This window comes from Malurus melanocephalus, unplaced genomic scaffold, assembly GCF_030028575.1.
Source record: "Malurus melanocephalus ecotype Western Australia unplaced genomic scaffold, MMel_1.1 scaffold_268, whole genome shotgun sequence".
NCBI lineage: Eukaryota > Metazoa > Chordata > Aves > Passeriformes > Maluridae > Malurus > Malurus melanocephalus.
The window spans coordinates 174,041-201,871 of NW_026623500.1; the positions used below are offsets into that span (position 1 = coordinate 174,041).

The 27,831-nt window shown below is 43.8% G+C and overlaps 1 protein-coding gene across 2 annotated transcripts in view; it reads right to left on the reverse strand.

Moving 5' to 3' along the window:
- WWC1 (WW and C2 domain containing 1) overlaps nucleotides 1-27,831 on the reverse strand; it is a 63,666-nt gene that overhangs the window by 17,876 nt on the left and 17,959 nt on the right. For both annotated transcript variants that reach the window (XM_057376018.1, XM_057376021.1), the window contains exons 2-10: nucleotides 15,699-15,808; nucleotides 11,092-11,295; nucleotides 9,325-9,401; nucleotides 8,340-8,419; nucleotides 7,326-7,455; nucleotides 6,808-6,954; nucleotides 6,016-6,089; nucleotides 1,619-1,861; nucleotides 109-198 (exon numbers count right to left, since the gene is read on the reverse strand). In XM_057376018.1, the coding sequence (XP_057232001.1) occupies nucleotides 109-198; nucleotides 1,619-1,861; nucleotides 6,016-6,089; nucleotides 6,808-6,954; nucleotides 7,326-7,455; nucleotides 8,340-8,419; nucleotides 9,325-9,401; nucleotides 11,092-11,295; nucleotides 15,699-15,808 (1,155 nt within the window). The remainder of the gene's footprint in view (nucleotides 1-108; nucleotides 199-1,618; nucleotides 1,862-6,015; nucleotides 6,090-6,807; nucleotides 6,955-7,325; nucleotides 7,456-8,339; nucleotides 8,420-9,324; nucleotides 9,402-11,091; nucleotides 11,296-15,698; nucleotides 15,809-27,831) is intronic.

Sequence of the window (27,831 nt, forward strand, 5' to 3'; positions counted from 1 at the left end):
RCTGAAAGGCCTTGCAGCCCTCTCAGCTGGGAGCTGGAATTGTTAGAGGAAGGCAGGGGCACAGTGGGAGCAGCAAGGCAGCCACAGCTGCTGGCCAGGGTCACCTACCTCTTCAGCTGGGTGTGCAGCATGGCAACCAGGCGTGTGGTTTCCTCCAGCTCYCGGACCAGCTGATTTCTTTTGCTGTTCAACTTCAATCTAAGAGAAGATCRAAGAAAGACATGAGCTAAAGCAGCATCTATAGTTTAAATGAGTAAAGAGGAAAAATCTGTTTTTTTCTGTCAAATCCTACAGAAGCTGTTAGGAATACACATGACAAAATTTGGTCCAGATGTGTAGGTGTTTACCAACTTCAGAAACTTTTAAAATGCAGAACTCAATCCTGAAAAAATTCACAACAGGAGAAAATAAAGCTGATACCATAAAAGTTAATGTCTCTAGGATCAGGCCTCAAAAGAGTTGGGCAGACTTTACTCACTATACACCACTGCATTCCTATAGTTACTGTGCTAATAAAAGCATAAATGTCTCAATTTCCTTTCACTGAAGTCTATGGATGATTAAGGGTTGCTTGWTTTAGTTATTAAGCATCTCATTACAGCTTTACATTATTGATTTCAGCAACATYTCAGCTTTATTTTCCACCTGAATTGGTGTGAGACAAACACACGTGCACTTGGGTGCTCATACCCTAACTGAACAGGCCTCTGGACAAAAAACCCTTCTCCATAAATGTGTTATTTCTTTGGCACTCTGGGATGTGACCATATTCCCAAAAAAAAMCCCAAAAGAAGGTGTTCACCTTATGGCAAGACCAGGAACACTTGTCAAACYACAGATACTTCAGGCAGGTAGCAGCCTTACAGCTGAGACATTTACATTTCTTCCAGCATGATAAAACCATGAAAAGCCTATGCAGAAAATTGGTGTCACCTGGACACTGACCATATAGAGGAAATGAAAATACAGAGCCAAAGAGAGAGTGAATGCAGTGTGCCCATGCACGTTCAGGAGACTGCAGCTACCAGAAACACTGCTGAGCCACCCACATTAACACATCCAGACTGTAAAACACCTGTAGGCAATGCCTAATGCAGTATTCATCCTCACTGCACATTCCCCTGAGATMTCCCCCTGCAACACAGGTAAAATTAGGGAAGAAAGTTGGCATTTTTTTCAGCTCGTTTAGATTCACAGGATATCCCCTGCAAGCCCCACAGCCCTGTCAAATACCAGATCCTATAGGAATCACACACAAGGATGCTCAGAACAAACAGCAGATTTAAAAAATTTAAAATTCCATCTGCTGACATTTACCAAGRCCCAGACTGCACAGCCAGTATGGAAGCTGCTGCGAGGAGCTGGCTGCATACAGAAATGTTACATTACACTAACACCACACCGGGCTATTCTGAGCATTTTTCACATTCCCATAAAGGATCCATTGTAGGAACAACCAGCTTTCCCCACGAGGACAGTGATACTTGCAGGTGGATTGTTTGGGAGATGATTTCAGAAGCCTCCTGTGCAGAGTGCCCTGGGAATGCCAGGGCATGGTGCTGCTTGCTCCCAGTCACCTCTTGTCCAAAAGGGCACTGCCCTGTGCCCACTAACCTACCTCTCAGTGAGAGCTTTGCTCTGGGTGTCTCTGGCAGCCTGAAGATCTTCCTCCAGGCGCCTCCTCTCTGTCTCCAGCCTCTCCACCTCTCCTCGAGTCCACTTTCTGGGGCTAATAAATCGCATTTCTTTCAAGAGCTCCTCCTTCTCATTAATGAGTATCAGACGATCCCGCTCAGAGTCCAGCACGCCAGGCCAGGCCTCACTGTCAAGCTTAGCCAGYTGGATTTTCAGGTTTGCTATTCTGCAGGGGAAGAAAACCAAAAAGTTATTCCCTGAGGAGTGCCTGATCTCCTGCTCTGGACACACAAAGGTGCACCACGACCAACCACATCCTTGTTGACCTGAGGAAGACTCAGCTCCAGGACAGCCACCCTYACATCCTCCTTACCAAAATGCTGCCAAGTGACACAATCCAAAAAATCCAGTGAGAAGCAGGGAATGGGAAGGGTAGAATGGGCTGGGGTGAAAAAAATCRGAGAAGCTTAGAAAGCAAACAATGAGAAAAAGTATTTTGCAAAGTATTTGCAAAAATAATTCACCTGGCTGAACACCAGAGAGTCAAGGCATATGTGCCCCTTCACRTGATGAACTCAAGTTAATCCCTCACTCAGGGTTAGTAAATACATAAGAAATGGAAGTGAAATGGTGTACATGTAAAATGCMTGCCCAGTGTGCATGTCCCTTTGAAAAGGGCTTTGCAATCTGGTGACAGAGTTAAATCAGGCATAGCAAAGAGTTGCTGCTGCAAATCTGGATTCATCTCTCTAGAATTCAGTTCATGCTACAGAAGTGCAGAGGATGCTGTGTACTTCCTCCAGGAAACCAGCACACAGGAAGGCACAGAACAAATTCAGTGCCAACCAGCAAAATCAGAGTGTGTGGAGCAAGCAATAAGATGCAGATCTGGGCAGCAGCAGCTACAAGGCTCCTGAATGGCCCTGAAGAATAAAGCTTTGTCTTCCAAGCTCCAGAGGCCAAGAGGAACTYGAGCCCCGAGAGAGCCTGGGAAGGATTAGGCTCACACACACTGACCTGCCTCCACCATCACAGGAGACAGACTAGAGATCACCTTTCTGAAGAGCAGCATCGCTTTCTGTAAACCCATTTCCCACAGCAGGTAGCTTACTCCAATTAAAGTTCCATAATTGATAGATAGTCAGCTCAACTATTTTTAGGTCGTCTTAAGAGCTGTTTTGTTTTTGAGTGCCTGATTAAGTGCAATACTGTGCTCCAACGAAGAATTAACAGTGGCATTAATTCATAATCCAAGAATTCCTCTGTGCATTTTGAAGGGATATGAGTCTAAGAGGATTGGCTGGCATAAATCTGATCACTTTTGGCATACATTTGCATGGATATGGCTTTTCCAATGGAATTTGTTCTCTTTGCATTTCCGAGTCTAAAAGCTTTGTTAAGCTAACCTCCAGTTCTGCCTCTGGTACATGATCATTATTTTTCTCCTTGCCAGTTAAAAGGAGGTTTATTATTCTATTTTTCCAATAAAACACCATCACTACAAAAAAAAGAAAAAAAAAAAACCACTTCAAAAAGTCTGCACTTGGCTGAACACTCCAGCCCTTCAGCATTCACTGCCTGAGTCTGAACTGCATCACTGCTGAGCTGGGTTGGGCTTGCAATGCTGAACAGCCACCAGACTGAACAAATACACAACAGGAAGCTCAAGTTTTCTTTAATTGTTCTCTTTTCACCTAGAATAGGCAGTCAGATTATTTATTCATTCTCATAACATGTCTCTTTATTTTTTTAATAGGGGAAGTTAGTACTTTCTATTATTATGCAACACAGGCATAACACATAAAATTTTTAGTCTCTCTGGAGATTGTTCAGAGCACATGCATCTCTACAGGAGCATACACTAAGATGTGTATCTACAACCAGTAATTAACAATGCTCTATCAGATAWGCCTCTGTTCTTAAGAAAAAAACCACAAACTAAGTGGGAGCTGTGGTCTAAAACCCAACCAGTCAAATACCCACCATTGTTGTAATGCTGCTTGCTTAATGTGACATTTAAATATTTCATTTTAGGAGATTATAAAACACACTTCTAAAATCCCAGAGTTACCACCAGTCACACAGAGCCCAAGCTGAAAGTTTAACTGCTGAAGAAATGAAAACAGTGCAGGGGGCAAGTGCTACACAACTGAGTTACTGTTACCTGTCTGAAATTGTACAACCATAATTCAGTTGCATCTCTGATTACATTTATGCTGCAGCAGCTATCTCCTGGCTGAGATGTGGCAATGACAGTCTTTTTGACTTTTTTTTTTTTGATATTCATTACCAGTTCTGATTATAATTAAGCCAAAGATTGGTCAATGCAGCTGCCCTGTGTCTTTTTCTGCAGGTTTTCCATTATCTGCTCTAGGGATCTGTTGTCTCTCTGAGCTGACAGGAAAGGACCCAGTGGTGGGGAAGGGAACTGGGTCCTGACAGTTCTGGTGTGGTGAAATTCAGCCAGACATCCACCTACAGCTGAGCTTTCAGTGTGGTCCACAGAGATGGTCTGAACAATGTCTGCCAGAGTCTGCTTTCAAAACCATCAGCCCCTTACAAATCTAGTGGTTCTAGACTAATTAACATTGGACCCTCTTGATTTCAAGCCTTGAGTTTTACTTTTCCAGATAATGCAGAGCTAAATAAACGTGTGCATTTCCATCACTTGGTTCCTTCACAGTACGTGCGTGGGTAAAGTACTTACTCTTCCATTGTGATTTTGGAACATTTTAGTACTGCTGTGGGGACAGGAAACACTTCTAACATCACAAGGAAGAATTTTCACTGGAACAGAAGGTTCCTTGTGAGTCACTATACCCATAGTATTGTTCCAGCTTCAAACCAGTCGAGGTATTTGTTTCTGCAGCTCCTACATTGCCAAAACCACAGTGCTCTGATAGCTGGAGATCTTTTCATTTTAGTATCAACTATTCATGTCCATTTAGATCCATCTTTCCTCATGATAAATGCTTTTCAAACCTTGAGAAAAACCTATAGATAAACTCAGACAATCATGAGGTATGAGYAGCAAGTATTCTTTAACTGCAAGAATGACTTGTATGCCCCTCATCGTTACTTTAAATGAACTACTGCACTGCCTTTATAAACTTCTGTTTCTTTATAAAAAGCATACTAAATACATTCTCAGGCTTGTCACTGTTCACTTGTCCCTCCTTGGAAAAGATACAGGATAAAGTAAGTATATTCCTCTTCATTCTGAAAGTGTAAACTCAGTGTGAATTAAACTGCAGCCTTCAGCAAAGCTTAAAAGTAAAAAGCAATTTTAACACTGARAAATTAACCACTGCAGCTGAAGGAACAGTATTTTTAATGTTGCCTTAAAAAGCTACTGAATGATTTGGATGTCAAGGTAGTTTGGCAAATCTTGGGCTTGCAAAATAAATAGTTCTGATAAAATTGCTCCACCTAAGAAGTAAAGTATAAATTCATGTCCAAAGCAGCTGGGCACACAATCTTTGACAACTGCCACACATACCAATCAAATTTTATGCCACTGAGAAACATGGCCTACTGCCCATGCCAAAACACTAAAATGAGAACATTATGAGTAATCTCAGCCTTAAGGGTCTTATTTCTAACCAGAGACTGGAGAAAAAAGCCTTCTCTTTGCATATATCCCAAGCACAGATTGTACCATGCRTTTGAACTTTGTTATTCTGGAGCTGCAAAGTCCCTCTAGAACAGTTAAAAGTGAAGAAGTCACCCCAGCAATGGTTACATCACTGAATAAAGACTAGGCCAGACAAAGTCTAAATAAAAATGCATGTTGGTTTTTCATTTAACTAGCCAGTTGTGTTAGCTGTTATCTATTAAAAAATAAATCCTGGAAAGCTTTTGCTTAAATTGGTCTGTTAAGCAGATAGAATTTTTTTTAAATCTATTCTTCATTCATCTGAGATCAGAGGGCAAGGGTGAAAATTTACAGATAAGCTCTGGAACTGCAGCCATTGACATTATTTTGATGTAAGGTGTTAACAGATTATACATTGCTCCTTATCACACTCAGGCATGCAAACATTCATTCATTTCCAATAAGAAGGAGATAGCTTGCAGGGCAGTCTCCTTATTAGGAATGGGGAAGCATTGGTAACAGGTAGCAGAACCACTTATGTCCCCGCAGGTGTGGCCAGACTGAATTCTTGAYGTGTTAGTCACACCTTAGTAATTTCTAGGATGGTTATTTATTTCTGGAAAGATAACGCTGGCCCAAAAAGCCTATTGTCTCACCRGTTCAAAAATTAACAAATTTACTTAGCAGTAATTAGCTGGGTTTCAGTCTGGTGGCACCTCCTGCAGTGAAACATCTCCTCAGAATAAGCTGTGACAGCCAAAAGGAGCCATGGGCCAAAGAATTACCTTCGCTTTGCCTCTTCGTACTGCAGCCGTAATCGCACCTTCTCAGCCAACTGGTTAYTGCTGCTGGCAATAAACTGAGACACACAACATCAAATCAGCAACTCAGCAACCACTCCTCTTTTCCTATTTCCTTTACACTGTTACAAGTGACACTTGTCATGTCATTTCCTAGTTAAACCAATCACAGAAYAGGAACATGGGGCATTTRATTAYGCTTTTCATGATTTCTTCAAATACTTAAACCCCAATAAGATTCAGAGGCTGTTTCTGGCCTAGAAAAAAGAGAAAATCCACCACATCTGTCTTGGGCTGTTTCTATGAACACACAAACACCATTTTAATCCTTCTTTCTAAATGCTGTTTGCATCCTTGGCATCAAAATATCTGCACATAAGCATCTGAAACACAGTGAAAGCCACTCTTAGGGAAAGGATCCTCATCAAAGCTCAGCCCATACAGAGCTGCTGAGTGTTTCTTGTCTCGTAACTTTGCTATAAAGAGCTGAGGGAGTATTTGCATCACAAGAAGCTCTACCTACAGGCAAAATCCAACTTCCTTCCCTTTTATTCCCACCTGGGTTGCTGTGGTAGAGACAGCGTGGGAAAAGATCAGGYTGCCCTTAGAGACACATCAACACTGAGCACAAAAACAAGAGTCACACTGGAGTGTAAACCAGGAGAAGGCTTGATTTCACAGAAACGTGTCCATGCTTGGAAACTCACAGTGAGGCAGCACTACACACAGTTGARAGGAATGTCTCCACATGCAGGAGACTTCCCAGGCATTACTCACATTTCCTGAAACATCTGTCTGGGAGCTGACATCCAGGTACTGCCGGGGTAACAGGGGGCTGGAGCTTTCCACAGACATGCTGCTGGCCCACAGGTCTGACTGGGATCCTCTGTCATTCACAAAGCTGTCTTTTAACCTGGCCAAGCTCTAAAACCACAAAAAGCCATGAGGTGAGCTCACTCCTGCCCAAAGTATCTCAGCGGTTACATGACTTCAGTCTAACTCCAGTGACTCAGGTCTGAGCCTGTCTGCTGTGCCCATTCAGACTCTGCAAACTCGAAGTTGAGCACGGCTGGACTGCATCTCCCAGAGCCATGGCTGGAATGGATTTCATACTTTTCATTCCCAGGATCTGAAGAACTGCAGATGCTGCAGTCCAACCACAACAMAGAACTAGTTTACGTTAATAAAAATCTCAATTACGTATCTGAAATACAAAACACTTAAATTACTTCCTAGAAATTCAATCTTAGAGCAATGGTGACACAAAATACCATAAACTCATCTTGTTTCAATACCTGAATGAGGTCTTGTTTTTCCTTCTCCCCTGATGTGATGGCCTTCTTGAGAGCTTTCATTTCACTTAAAATGGCTTGTGCCTCATCAAGTTTGTAGCCACCTTGAGTATCAGACATTTTCATGTCAATTCTGTATATAAATTTAAAAGAACCAGTAAGCTAACACTTAATAACATCAAGTTAATTGAATCATCCTAGATGCATGCATCTTGACATGGATTTTTAAGAAAAATACACTCCAAAGTATAACAGGAACAAAAGACCCCACTCACCACTGTGTAAGTTACTCCACTCAGCAGAACWTTAAGCTTCAGAACTCTGACTTTAGCAATATCATCACCCCTTTGACTCCTTAGGGAGGACAAAGGYGCACACAAACCCCCCAAAACAGTGAGTTAGGGCAGACTGCTGCTAGCTGCCTTGTTTCTGAGAGAGGATCAGCTTAGCCAGCTATGAAAATTACCTTATTTTCAGTCATGATTTCARAAACCAGGCACAGACTCACGTGCASAGATGTATTTRCTTGCACAACCTAATTACAAGCCACCTCATCCTTCCCTTTCCTCAGAGGAATTCTACCACGGTTGACATTTACAATAAATATTTATCTAAAAGATGCCAGATGTCTAGTCACACAAAGGTAAATACCTGAAACTTTTCCTCCCCTTCCACTCCGCCTCCAGTTTTTCCTCAGTGCCCTAAATCAGTGGCTCTTATAATTAAGACAGTGGGCTGTACTGTCATGCATATTGAGCAATACTGAGGAAAACAGAGTATCAGTTAACTGACAAGATCCTGGTTCACAACCCTCTTTCCATGAAGTCGGTTCTAACGTGGTCAATCACACAGAAGCACTGATTTGAGAGAACCACCCCCTGTGTACTGCTTTCAGCCTAAAGATACCATCAGCAGCATGTTTCAGCTTATGTTATTTAGGCAGCTATTTATAAATGTAGTGGGGGATGCACTGCAAGCCARAGATGCTCTGAAAAAAAATCTTGAGAACACACTTACTTCTTCAGTGTTTGAAATCCATGCTCTTTGTACTGGAGCTCTTGCTTCATGTGAGCTACTTCTCTCTTGAGTTTATTAACCTGCAGCAAGGTGTCACATTTTTAGAATGGTATCTTATATGAGTATTTAAGTACAGTACTACCCATTCAACCCAAAACTTGTTCARTGTAGACAGCACTCTAAACAAATTTTGCAGGCAATCAGCTCATTTCGAGAGCAGCAAACAGCCCTGACTGTCTCCTCATCAGGACTTTATCACTGCCTAGGGCTTCATCCAGTAGCTGCTATTACACCACTTAACAAGGGGCTCAAGGGAAGTCCCAGCCACACAAGTGGAGAAATTGAGAAAAATTTTAAAAAGACAGCAATGAAACATATGTCAGCTTTACTCAGAAATGTTTAAAACCTTCCCAGTCATTAAAAGAACTGCCAAGCATCAGGACTGGAGTTACAGTGCAGCAGCTGAAGCCACCCTCCAGGATCCCAAACTAAAAGGCCCCACAGCAGGATGATAACACATACTGTAAATCCACTGACCCTACAGCCTGCTGTTTTATATTCCTCCACAGAGGCCAGACTGACCTACTTTACTTGAGTCCTTTCTTCCTCCCAAAGGGAGCCCTGCATGAGAGCACACCCTCCCATGCTGCCAGCCCGCACGGAGCCCAGCACACAGCAGCTGCCAGTCCCCAGGGAGCACCCGCAGCTCTCCGGCACTCAGAGGAGCCAGCACGCAGCTCCACACCCCACAGGGCTCTGGGCACTGCCAGCTGCCAAGGCACTCTACAGTCTAAGGGGAAAAACAAACCTGTTTCCAATTCCTACGACTGCAAGGTTTGAGAATTCTGATGAATGACATCCCAGATTAAAAATGGTAACATTAGCTCTTCCAACCGCTTTGGCATCTCTTTTCAGTATTTGCCATGAGGTCTGGAAATAYCTGAACGTTGCTCGTGGCAAGCAAAGGTCCATTTGTACTACTCACCCTGGATTTTGTAGTAGCAATCTCCGCTTTGAGGATCTCGGGGTCATACTTGGAACTTGATGAGGAGCCAGAGAGCACTGGAACAAACACAGCAGCCAGTTTAGCAGCTCTGCCTTCCTGCCTACACTTCCACCAGCCCCACCAGAGACTGAGATCTCCCATTGCTCCTGCACACCCACATCTCCACACAGGGCTGCTGTAGGCCTGTTACCCAATTTCCAGATCTCACTGCTCAAAGACTGGGAAAGGCAACAGTGCAGTCAAGTACTCCACAAAAAGTATAGACTGGAGGGGCCAGARCATATCCTGCATGTCTCCAAAGTTTGGATTTGTTCCAGGTTAACACACTTAACTCAAACTCCCAAACATGTTCACTCCATTCAACAGTGTGGCTTGCTGCATTTCCAAAGGCATTTAAAAGAACTGAAGGGACAGGCATTGCATGGAGGTTTACTTAATTATTTTTTTCCAGACTTCCTCATTGAGCAAACAATCCACTGAATGTTTAGAAACAAAGAAACGCAAAGAATGAGAAGAAACTGAAAAATGCGACGCGAGCCTTTTCACAGCCTTGAGGACATGACCAGCCATACAATGTGTCACACCAGATTAAATCCATGGCCCATTAAGAGCACAACTCCCTTCTCAGCAGCGGTTAAAAAAACCCTTCTGCCTCAGAAGGTACAGAAGCTCCCCAATGTGCAATGTTGTGAGAGGTAGCTGTAGGCAAGGGAGATATTTTGATCCTTGCAGCCATCAGTTTATGCCCTATAAAACAAGCAAAGGCATTTCTAGTTATTTCTGTTTGCTTGTGTTTTTCAAGACAGATCACATCACACCAATGTACTCAGTCTTTTGCTCCAGAATACCAGTACTTGTGTAGAGAGCATTAAGAAAACACCAGACCCAGTTTTTTAGAGATGAGGGATCGGAGTCTTGTCAAACAAGAATCCTTCAGTGGACAGAAAACTACTTAAAAATTGTTACCATCAGGCACAGGATTAGCCAGTGGAATTCTCCACCATCAGACATAACTCACAAGAGTAAAGCAGGGGGGGTCAGGCCACTGATGTGGCTGGCAAGAACACAGAAAATCTGCAATACTGAGGATTATAAAAATAATTCTGGAATCCATGCAGGAAATAAATCCTGTTCTGGACATTTTCCAGCTCCTAACTAGTACCAGTAAAAAGGAAATATGGCATTCTATAAAAATTGCTGTATCCACTCTTGAAACAACACTGGTATTAGTGCTTTCTGTGTGGCAAAGAATATGGAGCACAGGACACTATTTTTCACACACAGAGGGACAATCCAGCAATGGTGACTGTCAACTTGACATAAAACGCAGACCCTCAGCTCCACCAGACCATCACTCAGCTACCTGGGATATAAAACTACAAAAAGGCTTGGGAATTCCATCCAAGATGGACCTTCTTGCCTTGTTTCCATACTTTGAACATGGGGATGAAGGATAATATCATATAATTGTTTCAGACTGAGCCAACCACCACATTTTTTAACATTTCTTGAAGGTCATGTAGCAAATCTGCACATTGACTCCAGTGACTGAGCCACACACCAGAGTGTTTCATAACAATCAGCCTTTACCAAAAAGGGGCTAGGCAGATCCTGCTTTTGGGACAAACTGACCAAATATAGAGAGTGACATGGCAGAACATTCCAGTGCTCTGTCCAAGGACCAGCTCCGTGCCTGCCACTGCCCTGCTGGCTCCAGGACTGGCCAAGAGCTCACTGACTACTCACAGCTGGTCTGAGAGCCCAGTTTGTGCTCCCACACATCGTGCAGCTGCCGATACTCCTGCTGGGCCAGCTCAAGCCTCTGCTGCTTCACTTGATAGATCTCCTTCTGGGCAGCAATGGCCTCCTGGGCCAGGACCAGGTAATCCTTCAGCATGTGCTCCTGCTCCCGCCTCCATTGCACCCGAGGATCTTCTATCTGAGTGGTTTCTTGGAGAGAAAACAGAAAAAGGCAAGATCAACAGAATGCAGGTTTGTTCTGTTGCTTGGAAAAGCTCCACCATTTATGACATTTTAAAACAGTTTCTTGCCCCATCCCTGCAATAAAAAAGTGGAATAAGGAGATTTTCCTTTTTTTCTAACGAGGTGGCTATTGATCCACAACGAATTCCAGCGAGTTCTGCCATGCTGAATAGAACAATTCACAATAAAACTCTCACACACGTCTCCAACTCCTCTGCTGCTGAAGCTACCCTGCTTCTGGCTCTTCAAAACATCCACCCAATAATATGCACACGCAGCTCTATGATACTGACATTGACTGTTAGACTTATCTTTATTGCAACTGCTTTATAACATTGCTAATAAAATACCTCTACTATTTCACTTTCAGAAARTATCATTGCCACATGACTGCATTGTACTGCACCTGACAACATGAAAGCAATTACAACTCTGCCTGTCCTCTGTGACTGCCAAGTGGTTTTTATTGCAGAAGGGAAAGAAAACCTTCTCACTCAGATGCCAGAGGTAAGTAAAAATAATGCCTGATTAAATCAAGGAATGTATTTGTGAAAGCATCCTAAATGACATTATATGAACAGCATCTCTGAGAGGGAGGAAACATTTCCTTTAGGGAAAGCAGGCACAGCAGTAAATCACTGAAGAATACGGGAGGTGGAGTTGAAGGTAACAGAGGGAATGCAGTTACAGCACTTCCATCTCTGTTAYCCCAACACAATCAATACATTGCTTTCCAGGTTTCTAATCACRAAAAAGGCGTAAGGTCACAGATATGCAGCTAGTCCTAATACTAATGAGGCAAATTTATTGTCAGTGTTTGTCTCTGTTTTGTGAAGAAGTGCCCAAGACATTTTTCATTTCTATTTCATGTTCTTGTTTGGAGCAGATTCCAATATTTAGTTGACCAAGTGCTCTGAACTGTCTAAACTAACATGCTTGAATAAGGATGCCTAGTTACCACACGATGAATAATTAATAAAAAGGACTTGCTTGAAACTATCAGTAGGAATCTAATCTGCATATCTTAAGAGCCTCTTTAAATATTTAGTAAAAGCTGCCAGAGTGGAAGGTATGAGCAGCTCTTAAGCGAGTCAGGCGTGAGACTAAYGCTGCAATGCACAGGATGTGGGCAAGGGAACAGTCAGACAATATTCTCAGCAGCAGAACTAGAAATGAAGAGTTTTACCCAAGGGATGGACACTCAAGCCTTTTCACATGCTGTCCATGATCATGCTGAGGAGAAAATTAACAGGATACTCCAGCAATAAGTTGTTTTTAAMGATTTCTCAAAACCCAAAAGAACACATGGCACTTCAAATTACAGAACTTGGAGAAGACATAAAATGTGATCAAAAAAACCCAGTATAATCTGTAGAAGCATTTCAACTAAGAGTTCTTTACAGATCTGGCAAGCAAAAGCAACATTTCAACTGCTATAATATTAAAGCTAAGYCTGGACCTGAAAAATTGCCCCAAAATAACTTGAGGAAAAAGCAGCTCCTTGTGCTAGCTGTGGGTGCTGGTGTCCTTCCAGACAGCACTGTGGTCTGTCCTAGAGGGAGTAAAAGAAAGATCAGGGGGACACACAATCTGTAAGACTCTGAAATACCCATGCTTCTTGCCTCCAGATCCCATTTTCCAGGCAACCATGACCCACCCCAGATGAAATAACTGTCCTCACTCCACAGCTGAACAAGGAGGGGAATGCCTGCTGTGAGTTACCCAGGGAGCTGTCCCCATATTCCCAGACACGCAAATTCCCTGGACACAATTGCAGCTGGCACTTCAGGCTCTCTGATTTCCAGCAGAAAAAGTGTGTTGGCAAAGTASCCATGGCTCTTGAAGGCTGACTCAGGATACTGGGTCATAAGTCTACCTCGACAGAACTCTTCCAGCCTGGCTATTTCCAGTTTTTCCTCAGACTAGCAACCCATTCTCCCTATAATCCCAAGAAGGGTGGTGGAAGCTGCTGCAGGAAAATTCCTGTATTATAAGCAGYGAACAGGAACACTGCAAAAGCTTACAATCCTGAACACTGCTGTCAGGTAGTGAAGCACTGCCAGTGCTCCAAACCATACAGAATCTGACCCAGGTTCTCAGCAGTCAGCTCACAGGGATGATGGACAACACACTCAGCTATTGAATTGATTTGTTTCCAGATTTATTCTAAATATTCACTTCAACCTTTTCAGCAACCATAGCACTAACTGTAACCCCTTGATTGTAGTTCTGAGCTTTGGTTTTCAAACATGGAAAACCAATCAATGAAAATGTTGGCCACAGGCTCTCACTGGGCYCCAGTTACTGAGAAATGCAAAATACACTCAGAAGTGAGATGAAAGACCTATAGAAATGCAGGCTATTACATCATTTGTTGTCTTGTGAGTTCTTAATTTAATGTTGAGCTTGTCATAAATAAATCTGGTTGCTTCATGTTGGAGGAATGCAGCTTTGCTGTGCTTGCAWCAGCATCATTTCTTTGTGCAAATCACATTCCAAAGTTCTCCCAGAGAGACACACTCAAGGCTATGCATTAATACTGTATTAGGAGTATTCTGGGTACTCAATACAAGTTAATTGTATTTATTTTTCCTTGGAGAGGTGGTTACAATTGTTCTCCATCTCACTTCTTTCAATGGATCCCAGCTTTAGATTTAATTCAGGTCTGTCCTTGGGCTTGTTTCTGACAATTAGTCTCAAATACTTGAGCAGTATGAGCAAGACCCAGCATGGCTCCATCCCCCTCCCACCCTGGGATGGCAGTTCCTTCCTGCCAGGGGATCTGTAAGAGACCTTGGAGAGGAAGAAGGTTCTGGACACTCTCCAGAGGATATTTCAACRCAAACCACAAAGATGAGCTGCTTGATTACCTTAAGGTAAATGGATATRTTCTGCTCTATCATGATGTGGATTAGAGCTGTCTCATTTTCCYATTCCTAGACTGAGAAATGGACACAAGACAGTCTTACAGAGCTGTAGGAGATCCAAATTTGTGCCCTGCAATTTAGCAACTTCCAAAGCTGAGTTTGGCCAGCCCTCTCCCCTGCAGATCTCCCTTGTGTGATCCTGTAGGATTGCCTACCCTTTCTTGCCCACTATCCTTTCTTCTAAGAAGAAAAGTCAATTTTCCTGGCCTCAGAGAAAAATACTTAGGATGAAGCTATTTAAAATATGTAAATTCTGTGATTTTAGGGTGACAKGAGCTCTAAATAAAAGTATTTGTGGCACCTTTACATCTGGAAACTTATCATCTTTGCATTGCAGAGGTCAGTTAGTGCTTTTTGGGAATAGGCTTTTTTCATTCTGCATTTTTAATACCCAAGAGAAGTTGCTAAAGCCTGGAAGGTGCAGTCTCAGCCCAGGTGAAGTCATGGCAGTTCAGAAAAAGGGAAGGGTGTGAAGATGAAGATATCCAAGGCAGAAAAAAAAATCCACCAAGGAAAAATATGCACCAGACTTCCACATTTTTATTTTTGAAAAAATCTTGTAATTTTCTAAAAAAAAAAAGTTTAAGTTTTTTGTTGAAGTCCTAGAAGTAGATTCTTAAAACCCCACAACTTCAAGGCACTTCTGTCTTTTCAAAGTTTCTCTCTTTGCACAAGGTGCAAGCTCCCCTAAAAGGGCCTGGGCACAGTTCTGCTGTGAACTTGTGGGCTGCAGTTGGAGCTGTTCTGTAAAGAGAATCAAAGTCACTGATTTATTTTGTTTATTACTTTTTCAGGGGAATTGTTCTTGCACAAACAATTACACTGATTCTAGTAATGTCTGTAACAATATACCAAATGCTGTATTTTCTTATAATACAAATGAGTTTGCAAAGTTTGCTCTTTTGGTCTATGAAGGAATCTAGCAAAGGGTGCAAGCAGTGGCTCAGTTTGAGGACACAGGATAAAGACACCACAAGCTTGAGCCCTGACCAGGATATCCCAGTCTTACTCGAGAGTTTTGKCTTCAGCAAAGGCAGTGTGAGCTCCTGCAGCTGCGGGAACTTGTGTTTGTTCAGCTCAGCCCTGCCACGGGAATCAACACAAGACCTTTGCACTGTTTCTGATGGTCTTGCCACAGGGACAAATTCCAGGCTAAGAACAAACTCCAGATCACTGCTACCCAGCWGGACTCCTGAGCAGAACCACATCTTACACGGTGTGTCCACAGCACTGGCTTGAACGTGACTGCCAGTTCGACGACTGYAACCCAAAAGGTCTCAAATTCCTGCTTGGAGAGGGAAGTTCTTTGTATGATGGAGGACAAGGTTTCATTTCATGAGCTGCAGATCCCATGTACTGTAAAACATGCTGTTAGGAACGCTGTGAGTTTGTGTCCAGTGTATTTTAACACAGGCACAGATCACTCAGCAGTAAGACACTTACTGGTGTTGTGGTCTATGTAATAGACTCCGACCTGAGGGTCATAAGCTTCTTCCCATCCTAAGGGCAGCTCGTCACTGATGCAGTCAGCAAAGGTCAGGGGTTTAGTGTACCTGAAATGCAAAATAATATTCAGCATGAGTAAAAGAGCACTCCCACACATCTGTTCCAAAAAACTGACCAGAAAACAAATGCCACAAGGGCTTCGGCATCAAAACCAAAGAGAGTTMAAAAACATTTTAAAGCTTTTGTTCCTATCAAATAATACACCACCAACTCTTCTGTTTCTCCATCTGAAGTTTGAACAAGATGAATTCATTCTGACAGAGCTCCGGAGCCTTGCCCGGCTCAGCCAGTACCCGCTCGACAAAGGAACATTAAGAACTTCGCCAGAAACAATCCCTGTCTCTCAAGGGAAAGAACAAGACTGTTTGCAGGCAAATGCTGTACCAAAATATGTAGACAAGAAGGAGCAAGATGAGAAACGCAATTTGCATAGCATGAATAAGTGAGGCTGCACAATCAATAGCAAGTGCTGAGGACTGTGGGACCACTTGTCATGCAACTCCTCTCATTTGCATTGCAATATGCTCTGTTTCATTAACGACAAACGAGATTAGCTTCTCAGTATCACCAAAACGTGTAACCCACTCTGGCCGAACAAGGAAGTATTTCCACAGCACTGCTCTGATGAGTTTTTCTATTACAGACCACGTCCAGCAACACTCTGAAGGCTTGTGTGGCTAAACACAAAGCTTAGAGTACCCACTCCTTGAGTGACCCCACGGATTTTAATCACCAAAACCATGTCCCTTTCCTCCCTTTGACTCGGAGCTAATGAGGTTCAGCTTGCACCAAYAAAACTGCAAACCAAACAGCGCTGCAGGGAGGCACAAGGCAGGAGGAATTAATCTTGCAGGTGCCTCACATCCCCAGCTGCCAAAAGCACAATGTGCCAGAGGTCTATCAATCCTTCACACAGCCCCAGTGCTCTGCATGGTGGGTGTGGAAGGAGGGCCATGACTTTGTGTTGGGGCTGAGTCTGACCTCCCCGAGCAGCCCTGGTGGCAGGAAGCCCAGGACACCCAGCCCAGCAGCCCTGGCCCTGCAGGCAGGCACAACGGAGGGCAAAGGGGGAGCGAGCACCCACAGAGCTGTACCCCACCACCACACATGTCACAGGGAGGCAGAGGGGACACACAGCAGGTCCCCAACCCCATGGAAGAGACTGAACAGGTCTCCAGCAAGTCTTCCACATCCAAAGGTAATGGAGGAGGGCTGACAGACAAAGAGCTTTGCTAAGTTCTGAGCAGATGTCATCTGGAGGCACTGAGCACACAGCTGCTACTCCCATATTAACACCTTACAGTCGCTCTTTGTTAAGTGGAATTTTAGAAAAAAAGCCTCCAAACAGAGGAAGTTCAGACATAAAATCAACATTTAACRACTAATGTAATTCCCCCTAAATATGACCCATAAGTCTGGTATGCAGTAAGAATGGGGTGGGAACAGTTTTGTAAAAACCATGTAAGCCACTAACACCTCTATTTACCTGCTGCTGCATTTTCCTTTCAATACACAGCCTTTGCCATATGAAACAGTGTTTCAATCACTACTTTCTCAGAAAATTTCAATTTCATTTACAGCTCTGCAGTGCAAAAGAACTCGGAGCTTCACAGCACAGAACTGTGAAACTTTCTCAATAAAGTTTCACTGAAGGGTTTATTTTTACAGTTCTTAATCTAGACTGTGTACTGAAAGCATGTTTGTAGAGAAAATAGAGATTACCTGAAAATAAAATAGAATCTCAGTGCTTGTGATTGCTATCCCTTATCCCATGTGCTTCCCTGTGGATCAAGCTTTTTTCTCAGCCTGAGTACCTAATATGTGCTGCACTGGGTTGATCAAATCAAAGATGCACAAGGGTAAAAATGCAGAGCAAGGTCAGATACAAGGCACTCTCTGGAGATAACAGAGATGAAAGTGCTGTAGCAAACGTGTTGGCAATGTTAAGTTAAACACCAGGGTTAACACTTTCACCCTCTCTGGAAATGGCACCTACTTTTATTTAACATTAGCAGTTCATGTGGAAGCTGGACAGGCAGGGAGGAGCGATGGCACAGTGCTAAATGCTGAACCAGGAGGAGCTGCTGCCACCCCTGAGAGGGGCACAGTCATGCAGGGATTACAGAACCACGGAACATCCTGGGTTGGAAGACCCCCCCAGGGATCAGTGATCAAGCTCCTGTCCCTGCACAGACACCCCAACAATCCCACCCTGTGCATCCCTGGGAGCACTGTCCTGGAGCTCTGGCAGCCTTGAGGCTGGGCCCATTCTCTGGAGGAACCTGTTCAGCACTCCACCATCCTCTGGCTGAAAACCATTCTTCCCTATATCCCACCTAACTCTCCCTGGCTCAGCTTCACGCCGTTCCCTGAAGTCCTGTCCCTGCCTTGGCAGTGAGGGGTGCTGCCCCTCTGCTTCCCCTCATCAGGACACTGCAGACCACAGCAAGGTCTGACCTCAGCCTGTTCTTCCCCAGGCTCAGCAAAGAAGCACCCTCAGCCATTCCCCATGCAGCTTCCACTTCCAGACCCTTCACCATCCTTGTGACCTCCTTTGGATGCTCTCTAATAGCTTCACGTCTTTGTATCTGGTGCCCACAACCACCCTCAGGCCACAGGAARTCCAAGGGGGCTTTTCCAGAGCATCACTGGGTTGGTGACACTCTAATAATAGCTGTGAGCTGGAGGTATGATTGCTGCTCTGCCACCTCTGCAGAGAGCTCTGTAAGAAGAGCTGCCTTTCYCCTGGGTTTGCAGTCCCTGGCAGAGCACACCAGCTCCCCTTCAGCCCTGCAGGCTGATCAGACCAGAGCCAGACACCCCCCATGTCCCAGCTATGGTGCTCAGCACCTCTAGTGAGTGATCCAAGCACAAATCCCTCATGCAGCATTGACTAAACCCACACTTAAAGCACTTAAACCTCGCTTAAGGGTGAGGGTGTGCTGCAGCARCAAAACACACCTCAGTATCTTAGTTTGTATTACACACTGAGTGGAGTTTTCTGCAGAACTCTGCTCAAGAATCACACCTAACATTAATACTAAACTTYTTTTGGTAAAAAAACAAAACCCAGTGTTGGAGCTGCAATATCAGTGCTAGGTCTTGGGAATTCTTTCATCAGGGAATGCCACTGTGGTGCCAACTTTGGCGCTCCAAAGTTTAACACCAAATTTATAAAGCTTCTGTTCAGCTTTTGTCCAGTTCTATTTTTTTAGAAGCAGCTGAATTCCCTATAAAAGTGCTCAGAAACTGTCAGACTCAATAGGAAGCCAGGACCAAGCAACTGAAGGATGCTTATTCCTATTTTCCATATGAAATGCAATGCATGAACTACATCCAGCCAGTTCTTTCAGTTAGAGTTTTGGAAAGAAGGAAAAAAAAAAAGCAAGGCAGGATCAGTCTGCTATGGCAAAGACACAAGCCAACTGGAGACTTGCCAGTTACCAGGGCTCAGAAACAGACAATTATTTCACTTTTGAGACTCATATTTTCAGCATATCTCCCAAGGAGCACCCATTGCTAAGCACAGAAAAGTGCCCTCCTCCCTGGCTGCCCACAAGCTTCCAGCTATCCCATTTGTACAGRGGAGAAATCTGTCATTCAGCGAGCAAACAGAAGAATAATTAGCTTTATAACTAAGAGCGTAATTCCATTTGTTATAGACAAAATAGCTATCTCCCAAAGTAACTGCAGCTTCATAACCATATTACTTCATTTTCTAAGCTCCTCTCCCTAGCTGTTGTGGGAAAAACTGGCACAAATCAAAGTAGCAGTGGTACAATTAGATGAAAGACACGTAATATCTTGTGTAGCAAGACTTTGAGAACAGCATAAAAAGAAAAAAGATTATTTCCTTGTTTTAAGATATGATTTTAGGGGTTGTTATGAAGACTAAAATAAACCAATTTTCCAGARGGGGTCCAAAAATGCAGTGTCTCCCTGAGCACACTCACAATGAAGCATGACGGATTAAAGAGCGAAAGAGAAGCTTCTTTCTCGCAGCAGGACATGATTTAGTTAGTGCATTACTGCTGCATCAAACAGGACTGCTCCTCTGCATGGGGGAAGTTAAAGCCAGGACACATCTGCAGGACTATTCCTTTGAAACATCTCCTTTTCAATCCACAAAGCTTCCTAGCGGCCTTGGAAAAAATCTCATCAACWCAGCCAAACCCCATTAGCACACAACAGGTCCTTCCCTGTAGCTGGGCTCAAAGCAGCACAAAAATGGACCCTTTTCACCTCAGTGCTCATAACTAAGGCAGGGAACCTGCAAAACAGTCTGTGCATTCCTTATCTGTGCATTCCTGACCCTCCTTTCTTAGGGAAACTTCCAGATTCATTCACCCAGTCTTCACATGAAGGCAATGCACCCAAAAGCTCAGAAAATCCTGACTGTGACTTTTCATCTTCAGTCACAAATAGGGAGCCAAGGAGCTAAACTTCAGGTCTTTACATCTAGCACTTTTTATTGAACCCAAACTGGCCTGGTTAAAAGAGATGACACTTTGAGACAAGAGTCTGTTTGCATCTTCCAGCCATGCTGCCTTTGCTCTGACACCCATCAGACATCAGYTAGACCTGAACTGCTCCTCAAGTGCTTCATTTGCTTCTGAACTGCAGGCTGGGCTTGGTGTGAGAGCCCCACAAGAGAAACTCRCCTGAGCTAGAAAAACTAGTAAATCAYAGCCTAATCTGGCCTTCCAGCTCACCCAAAAGCAACCCACATGTCCACCTCARAAGAACTCACCCATATCTCACAKTAATCATACCTGTGACTGCCATTCYGCCATAGGTATGTTTTAATTGAGGTCATTATTAGGAGTATTTGGTATTTTGAAAAAGGCATAACAACCTACATTTATCCATTTACACCATGTTTTATTAGCTTCGGTTTGGTTTTTTTAAACTTAATTTCATTCAAGAAATTCAAATTTACTTGAACAAGTGCAATGGCTCATTAGGACATCTGGAAAACAGGGACCCACAGAATCACCACATGCAGTAGGTGAGGACACTGTTTCAGGAACTAATTCTGGTAATAGAGGCAAGAGAAAACAGAATCACCCAACTTCCTAAGCTGAGAAGCTTCTGACAGTCTTCAGGCAGAGGCTGAGGGTAAAGCCACTGCTCACCCACCAGCCATGGTGAACATTCTGAGACACTTCCATCTTCGCAAAATGTTTGCCCATAATAGCTCAACTATTTGTACAGCAAATGATGTCCAAATCCCACTCCCACAGCGGGAAATAGAAAGTTAGTTTCCTACCTCTATTTTCTAAGTCCCATCACTTTAAAATGAGAAGGGTTTCTATATTTCTTATTTTTGATCACCTTCAGTTTCTATCTCAGATAAAACTGAAAGCCAATGTTATCATGTGCAAACAGTACTAAATGGAAGCTCACTCATCTTAGATTCAGAAAGCCTTTCTATATTCTTTAACTCCACTGTTGTCAATCAAAAACCTCATTACACAGGAAACTAAAGGCAAATAATCCTTGTATAACCAGTTTTTGATTGACAGAAGGTTTGTTAAACATGGCTGTACCAAGGCTCCTGGCGGGAGCTGGAGATGGGTGACCTGTGCCACTTACAAATCTGGAGTTAATGCTACAGTGGTAACAGAAATCAATTCTCAGCTTCCTAAACCAAGAAATGTTCTTTTAGTAATTACTGGATTTTGGCACAGCAGTAACTCAAACCCACGAGCACTGCTGGTGAGGTCAGTGCACGTGGGCAGATGTGCCATCAGCAAACACSGTGCGTGGGTCACTGACACTGGAGATTTATGAACCAACAGCGCGGTGCCAAGCTGCTACACCGTGATAAACCCACTTAATCCCTGTGTTTGCARGGCTCCCCAGACCCTGTAACAGAGTAAAGCCATTCAAACAGGARAGCCTTACTTTAATCAGTTCAGGACAGAACACATGTCCCCTCTGAAATCTCTGTGGCCAGAGGACAGAGCAGGGGATTCCTGCCGCGTGCTGCACCCACAGCAGCAGCTCCCTGCACAAGGAGCACAGGCAGCACCTGCATCACTCAATACCTTCCTGGCAGCTCCTCTGACATCTGCAGCAGGAGCCACCAACCCTACCAAACCCCCACCAGCCCTGTCCAGCTCTCCCCTCCCCTCCTGTACTCACAGGGACACAGCAAGTGTGTGAGGCAGACAGGCCTCCAGGGCAAGAAGGGAAGCCAGGTGACACAGTTATGATTTGTGGCAGATACTTCCACTCACACCTCATCTCTTACAAAACCAAAGAGCAAATAGTTTTTCAACCCAGCATTTTGCAGGAGAAGCTTGGAGTCAGGTTTTATTTTCAATGGCTTACATATATATATTTTTTAACACAGCATTTCTTCATTTCTTGTTTGATTAAAACTCAGCACTCATTACATGCTGGGATGTGCAGCACAGACCAGGACAGGGAACGAGCTGAAGGCACCTCGATTCCAGCTGTGACCCTGGGGTAGCTGTGACAAGGGRTTTTGAGGAACCTGTTAATGGGCAGAGCTGCTGCTGGAGCTCAAGGCTGCTGCAAAGATCACTGCCAGGAGGCTCCACAGGATGACATACAAGCTCCTTTGTTTCTAATGAGGTCATCCCATTCTCAAGACAGACGATGATTATTTTTAAACTTCAGCACAGAAAAACCTATCACTTTGCTGTAGTCCTRGAAAATTTGCCTGCAATCTCCTCCTCACAAAAGCTTTTAAAAATAGACTCCTACACATTTATTACTCAACTCAGTGATCCAGCCCTCAAATACACCAGGGCTACTCGTCACTATAGTAACTATTTTCCCTGGGAGCATCCTCTCTCCCTGCAGGGAGGGTTGCCTTTGGAGGCTCTAGGTGTGCCACTGAGGAGGCTCTGTTTGATGATCTTGCTGGCAAAGCTTTTCTCACCCTATCTAAACATACCTGTACGTGATGAAATGCTCCCTTGGATTCCCATTCTGACAGCAGTTTAKGGAAAAGGTGATGGGAACAGCTCATCCCTACCAGCCAGGATCCTCAGCAGTGACACAGCTGGCAGCTCCAGGYCAGGTGACACCTCAGTGACACCAAAACCTCACCAGCTGCAGGGGAGTTGGACAGGGAGACTCCACACYCAGAGGAGCAGAAAGGACCAACTCAGGACCACCGTCAGCAGAGGTGAGCCATCACCAGGAATGTGTTTCCCACATAACAAGGAGACTTCAAGAAGTGATGACAGATTTGAGAAGCTTCTTACCTACACTCCCAGGGTCTAATGAGAGATCAAGTACATTTCAAAATTTTGGAAGGCAGACATTATTCCAACACCCACACAAAGGCCCAGTCACCCTAAACTTTTAGTTACCTCAAACACAGGTCATTTCAATGACTGCCAGTATGTGGTTCTGGTCGTGCTGTGATAAACGATAACTGGGAACAAAATTACAATCTTACAGTAAAAACAGGGTCAAGTCTGAGATAAACAAGTGTATTTGATGCTGTTAGTGTAAACCAAACAAATTTGCTTAAACTACAATATAAATATTACCAAGAGAAATGCCTTAAAATAAACAACACATTTCCTCAAGCAACTCAAACTGCAGAGCTGTTGGCTTTTCAGAAGTGGTTGCCTTTCTTGCTGTGGTTACTGAGCATCTTCTCAGCCTCCTGAAGCTCTCTTTCATCCTGTGTTTCCTCCTGGCCCTGATACTTCATGCATCTAGGATAAGCAAGTCCAACATCTATCCTCAGAGCTTATCTTCCAAGATATCATAATTTTAAACATTTTTAATGCCACTCAAAAACTCAGTGATGTTCTTTGGCCAGGCCCTGAGGGTGGCCTCTGTACCTCGTTAAGGTGATCTTAGCTTGTGATTAATTTGCCAATTAGACCCTCTACTGCTTTCACCTGAGCAGGTAACAGCTCTGTACTTCTTTTGTRCAGAAACTGGTCACATACTGTTCACGTAGATTCTCCAAAGAAGAGATCAGGAGACACCAAAGGCACCTGAAGTCTGTRTTTCTGGCATTCTGAACACAAATGTATTTACACCTTTAATAGCAAGACATTGCTATTAACTGAATAGATTCACAGAAGCATTAAGCTATATAATACATRATTTATTACCCAACCAGGCACAAAAAGTATGCCCAGAACAACAGCACAGTGAGCTGCTTCTTTTTCTATCCACTCCTGAAAAGGCCTGCATGTTTACAAGCTCTGCTTTGCACACACTGACAGTCTGTTTGCCTGTGTATTTCTTTTCAGTACAGACCATTTACCTCTGGAAGCAAAGAACAAACGGAGTTATTTKCAAGGAGAAGGCTATCAAAACCCACTTGCAGATTTTAGATCATTCCCAGTGATTAACAAACCGGTTCTGCAAGCAGGAGGTCAGTCATACCTTCTTAATCACTCAAATGCAAAAATTCCTGGGATAGTTCAAGGTTAAAAAGTCAGGAAATAGGAGATGAGGCTTCTCACAACATTAACTCGCCTGCCAGCCYCTACAGCCTGCTTTCCTGAACCAATTAAGTAGAAAAGATATAAAAGAGTAAGGTACAACTTGATGAGAACAGTACAACACTACTGAATTAAAARCATGCAAGAGTTGGAATTTAACCATGCAACTAATTAAACATCTTTAATTTTAAATAGCTGAAATTGGTTTCTGAGTTTGCTTTCAGTTCCTTTAGGATGAGAAACAGCCTTGCCACCTGCATGGCCTGAGCAGATTAACTAGAAACAAATCAGCTTTCTCTCCACCTGGAAGCTCACCTGTTCCTGATAAAGGGGGCTGATCCCTTCAGAGTATGGGGTAAATTGCCTACGGAGCATCCAGAGTAGTCAGACTAGTTCCTTGACATATTTGGGAGATTATGAACTGGAAGGCTYGTCTCTGCTCCTACAGCCTACATTCCTACTTCCCTGAAAGGCTGCCTAGTGTGGGTGGCAGCAGTTTATATTGGCAAGATGCCTCGAGATAAGGAGGTGTATAGGACAAACTCCCCCCACGATACAGCTCTAGAGCAGGGAACCAATAGCTACTGTCAGAAAAAGATAAATATTTGAGATCTCAGCAAGCAGGTAAGCATGGAACAACTGCCATACCTCAGTATTCAGGAAYACGTGCAGTGCAATGAGCACTGGGCTGATCATCGGGATAGGGAACAGATTTGGGATTCACTCCACAACTGGGCTTCATCAGACACTGCATTTACACTTCATGTACAGTGATTACAAACCTGAATTCTTTCAGAAGAAAGGCATGTTTCTGTATTTCTTACCAGCATGTTCCAGGTGTGCACAGTGAATGTAGTTCTGCAACACTGGCGTGTGCCAGCCTTTAGAAATGAAAGTGTGGCAACTCACTTCTGGTCCAAAGAGGAGAAAGCCCAGGCTGCATAAACCTCAGCTCATGGAAGCAGCACTGCTGGAGGACAGAAGCACTTGGAATTCACATTATGAGCTTTACTATCTACTGCTGTTGCTGTAAGTGTTGAGGAAATGTGYTCTCAGATCCTGAAAAGCCATACTGTGTAAAATTAACAGAATTGTCAGAACAAGAACAGATGCCTAGAACAACCTTGCGAGAGTAAAGCTTTCAGATATGTAGAGTTAGAAGGTAAGAGTATAAAATTAATAGGTTTAGTATCTTTTTCATCCCAAGTAACAAAGCCTTGATTTACCATGTAGTTAAGCCACAAAAAAAAATATACCGAACTGTTTTATAGGCAGAACTGCACAAAGCACTAAACATAGCTCAGTACTTCACACATTGCGAGGGAGTCGATACAAATCAACAACTATTGAAGGCTGCTCACGCATCTGAGGACAGTGAAAGTGAGATTTGCATCACCAAGTGAGTTTGATTGATTTACTCTTACAAACATCGTTTATTTTTAATGATCCACTATGAATATATTTTGCCAACAGATCAAATTTGTGCTAACATGGAAGTTGCTCTCTCACATTCACCTTCTCTACCTATCTTGGGTAGTTTAAAGTCCCTTTAAAAGGCCTTCTGCCAGCTCAGAAATGGCACAAGCCAGCTGAAGATTTGGCTTTTTAGTTATTCCTCAGCTCAAAACATACAGCATTTCTTCCCACTAAGCAGAGACTAAGCACATATATCACTTCATCACTGCTGCTCACACWTCATGCTCCAGGTATGTGTCAAAGACACACCTTACACAATCTCATTATTAATATTTAGCTACTATTTTGCTTTAGTTTATGACCAAGAACACAGGAATCTCCTTCCAAAGGAACAATCTTCCTCCTTCAGTATACCCTGGTGAAGGTGGCTAAAATCACAGACTGTCTTTTTGCTACCTCTGTATTTCCATTTTCCCCAAATATATATAGTAGTAGGTATATACCTCATTCAAGCTCCTGGCTTGTCTGACAACAGAGACACCAGCCTCAGTACCACCATCCCAACTGCTCCACATTAAAAGGTGAGGGAGGTGAATCCCAACAAACAGGCTGCATTTCATCCCAGCTTTACAAGCCAGATAACTYCAAAGAAAAAAGCCAGAGATGCCAGCTTTGACTTAATCAAGTATGGTGGCAAACAAAAGCTGAAGCCATGGCATGAAGCTCAGAGCAATAAAGAAATTGGCCAGCAAGGCCACCAGCTTTGGGAGAAAAGGTGTGTTCACAGCACCCWGTGCTTTGTTCAGACCCAGGCTCTGGACATGCAGCACATTCTCTGTAAGCCCATGAGATACAGCACATGCCAGCCTGTACCAACCCTGACAGCTCTGCCACTTGCTATTTGCACAGGAGCATCAGAGGTGGTGGCAGGACTACTCAGGGCACTCCTCGGTCAGCAGATTCAGCTCATTCGACAGGGAAACAAGTCTTCATGTACTAAAGCAACGGGACTGCCCCCATCAGCAGGGGCAAATTCCACCTCCCTTGGGCCAAGGCCATTCCACCAAACCTAAAAACAAATGTCTCAAGGTCATTGGTATACATCCAATTTCCTAGCACACACCTAGCTCCTCTAAAACTGAAAAATATCTGAAATTGTTAAGCAAGGTAAGATTTTAAGCAAATAATCTAAGCTAAGCCTTTAGAAAGGAATTATCAAACACCAGTAAATACCTGAATTCCTCCAACAAAAAAAAACCACACAGTACACAAGGGTATGTTCCTATGGGCATGGAGAAAGATTTTATTTTATCCTTGTCAAGAGGAAAAAAATCACCACAAACCAATGAATTTTAAGTATCTGCTTCCAAAGCTGCAGCATAGCCTCAGCAGTGGAAGTGCCACAGTTACAGTCAAGCTGCACTGATTCATAGATTTCTTCAGGAATGCAGCATTTTTCATTTTATAGCACATATTCATAGTAGTAAGTGTTGATTACTTTTTCGCACTGCAAGGGTTGCTTTATCTGTGGAGTGTCACTTTCCTGGGACATGCTTCAGGACTGGAAGGATCCAAAAAGCATCTTTGAAAAGGATCAACTTCTATTTAACCTGAATTAGCGTGTGCCTGTACAAGTACACGTGCTAGAACAGGGGAGGGAGGGAGAATTGTGTCAGATCGACAGCACACAGACATCAGCAACTGCGCCAGGCTCATGGTTTGCTGCTCCTGTGAAAAGCAACTCTCTCACTCTACACCCTACACAGCTTTTCCTTGCTCCTCTTCCCAGACCAGCAGCTCTGCAGCCTCCAAGCCCTCCCACAAAGCGCTTCTGTTTGGCCACAGAGCAGAACAGCGCCCAGACCGCTCTGACCAGCGCATTCCCAGTGGGGTTAGCGGGACTCAGYGCTGACAGCCTGCCAGGGACAGAGGAGTGTCAGGAACAGAAGCAGCACTGGGGAAAACCACAACCCCCCTTTGCCGGTTGTCATGAGCTGTCTGGCTGCTCACCGCATTTCTGGGCACCAAACTCAGGGATGAGCTTCATCTGCCACGGAATCATAATTAAACCCAGTCCTCTCGAGTGGCCCATCTCCTTCAGCTGCCAGACCTCGCCTTGCCACTGCCTTCAGGCTCATTACTCATAAACGCACAGAAACAGTCAGCCCCAGAAGCTGACCCCTTCGATTCACAGCGCCTGAGTCCTC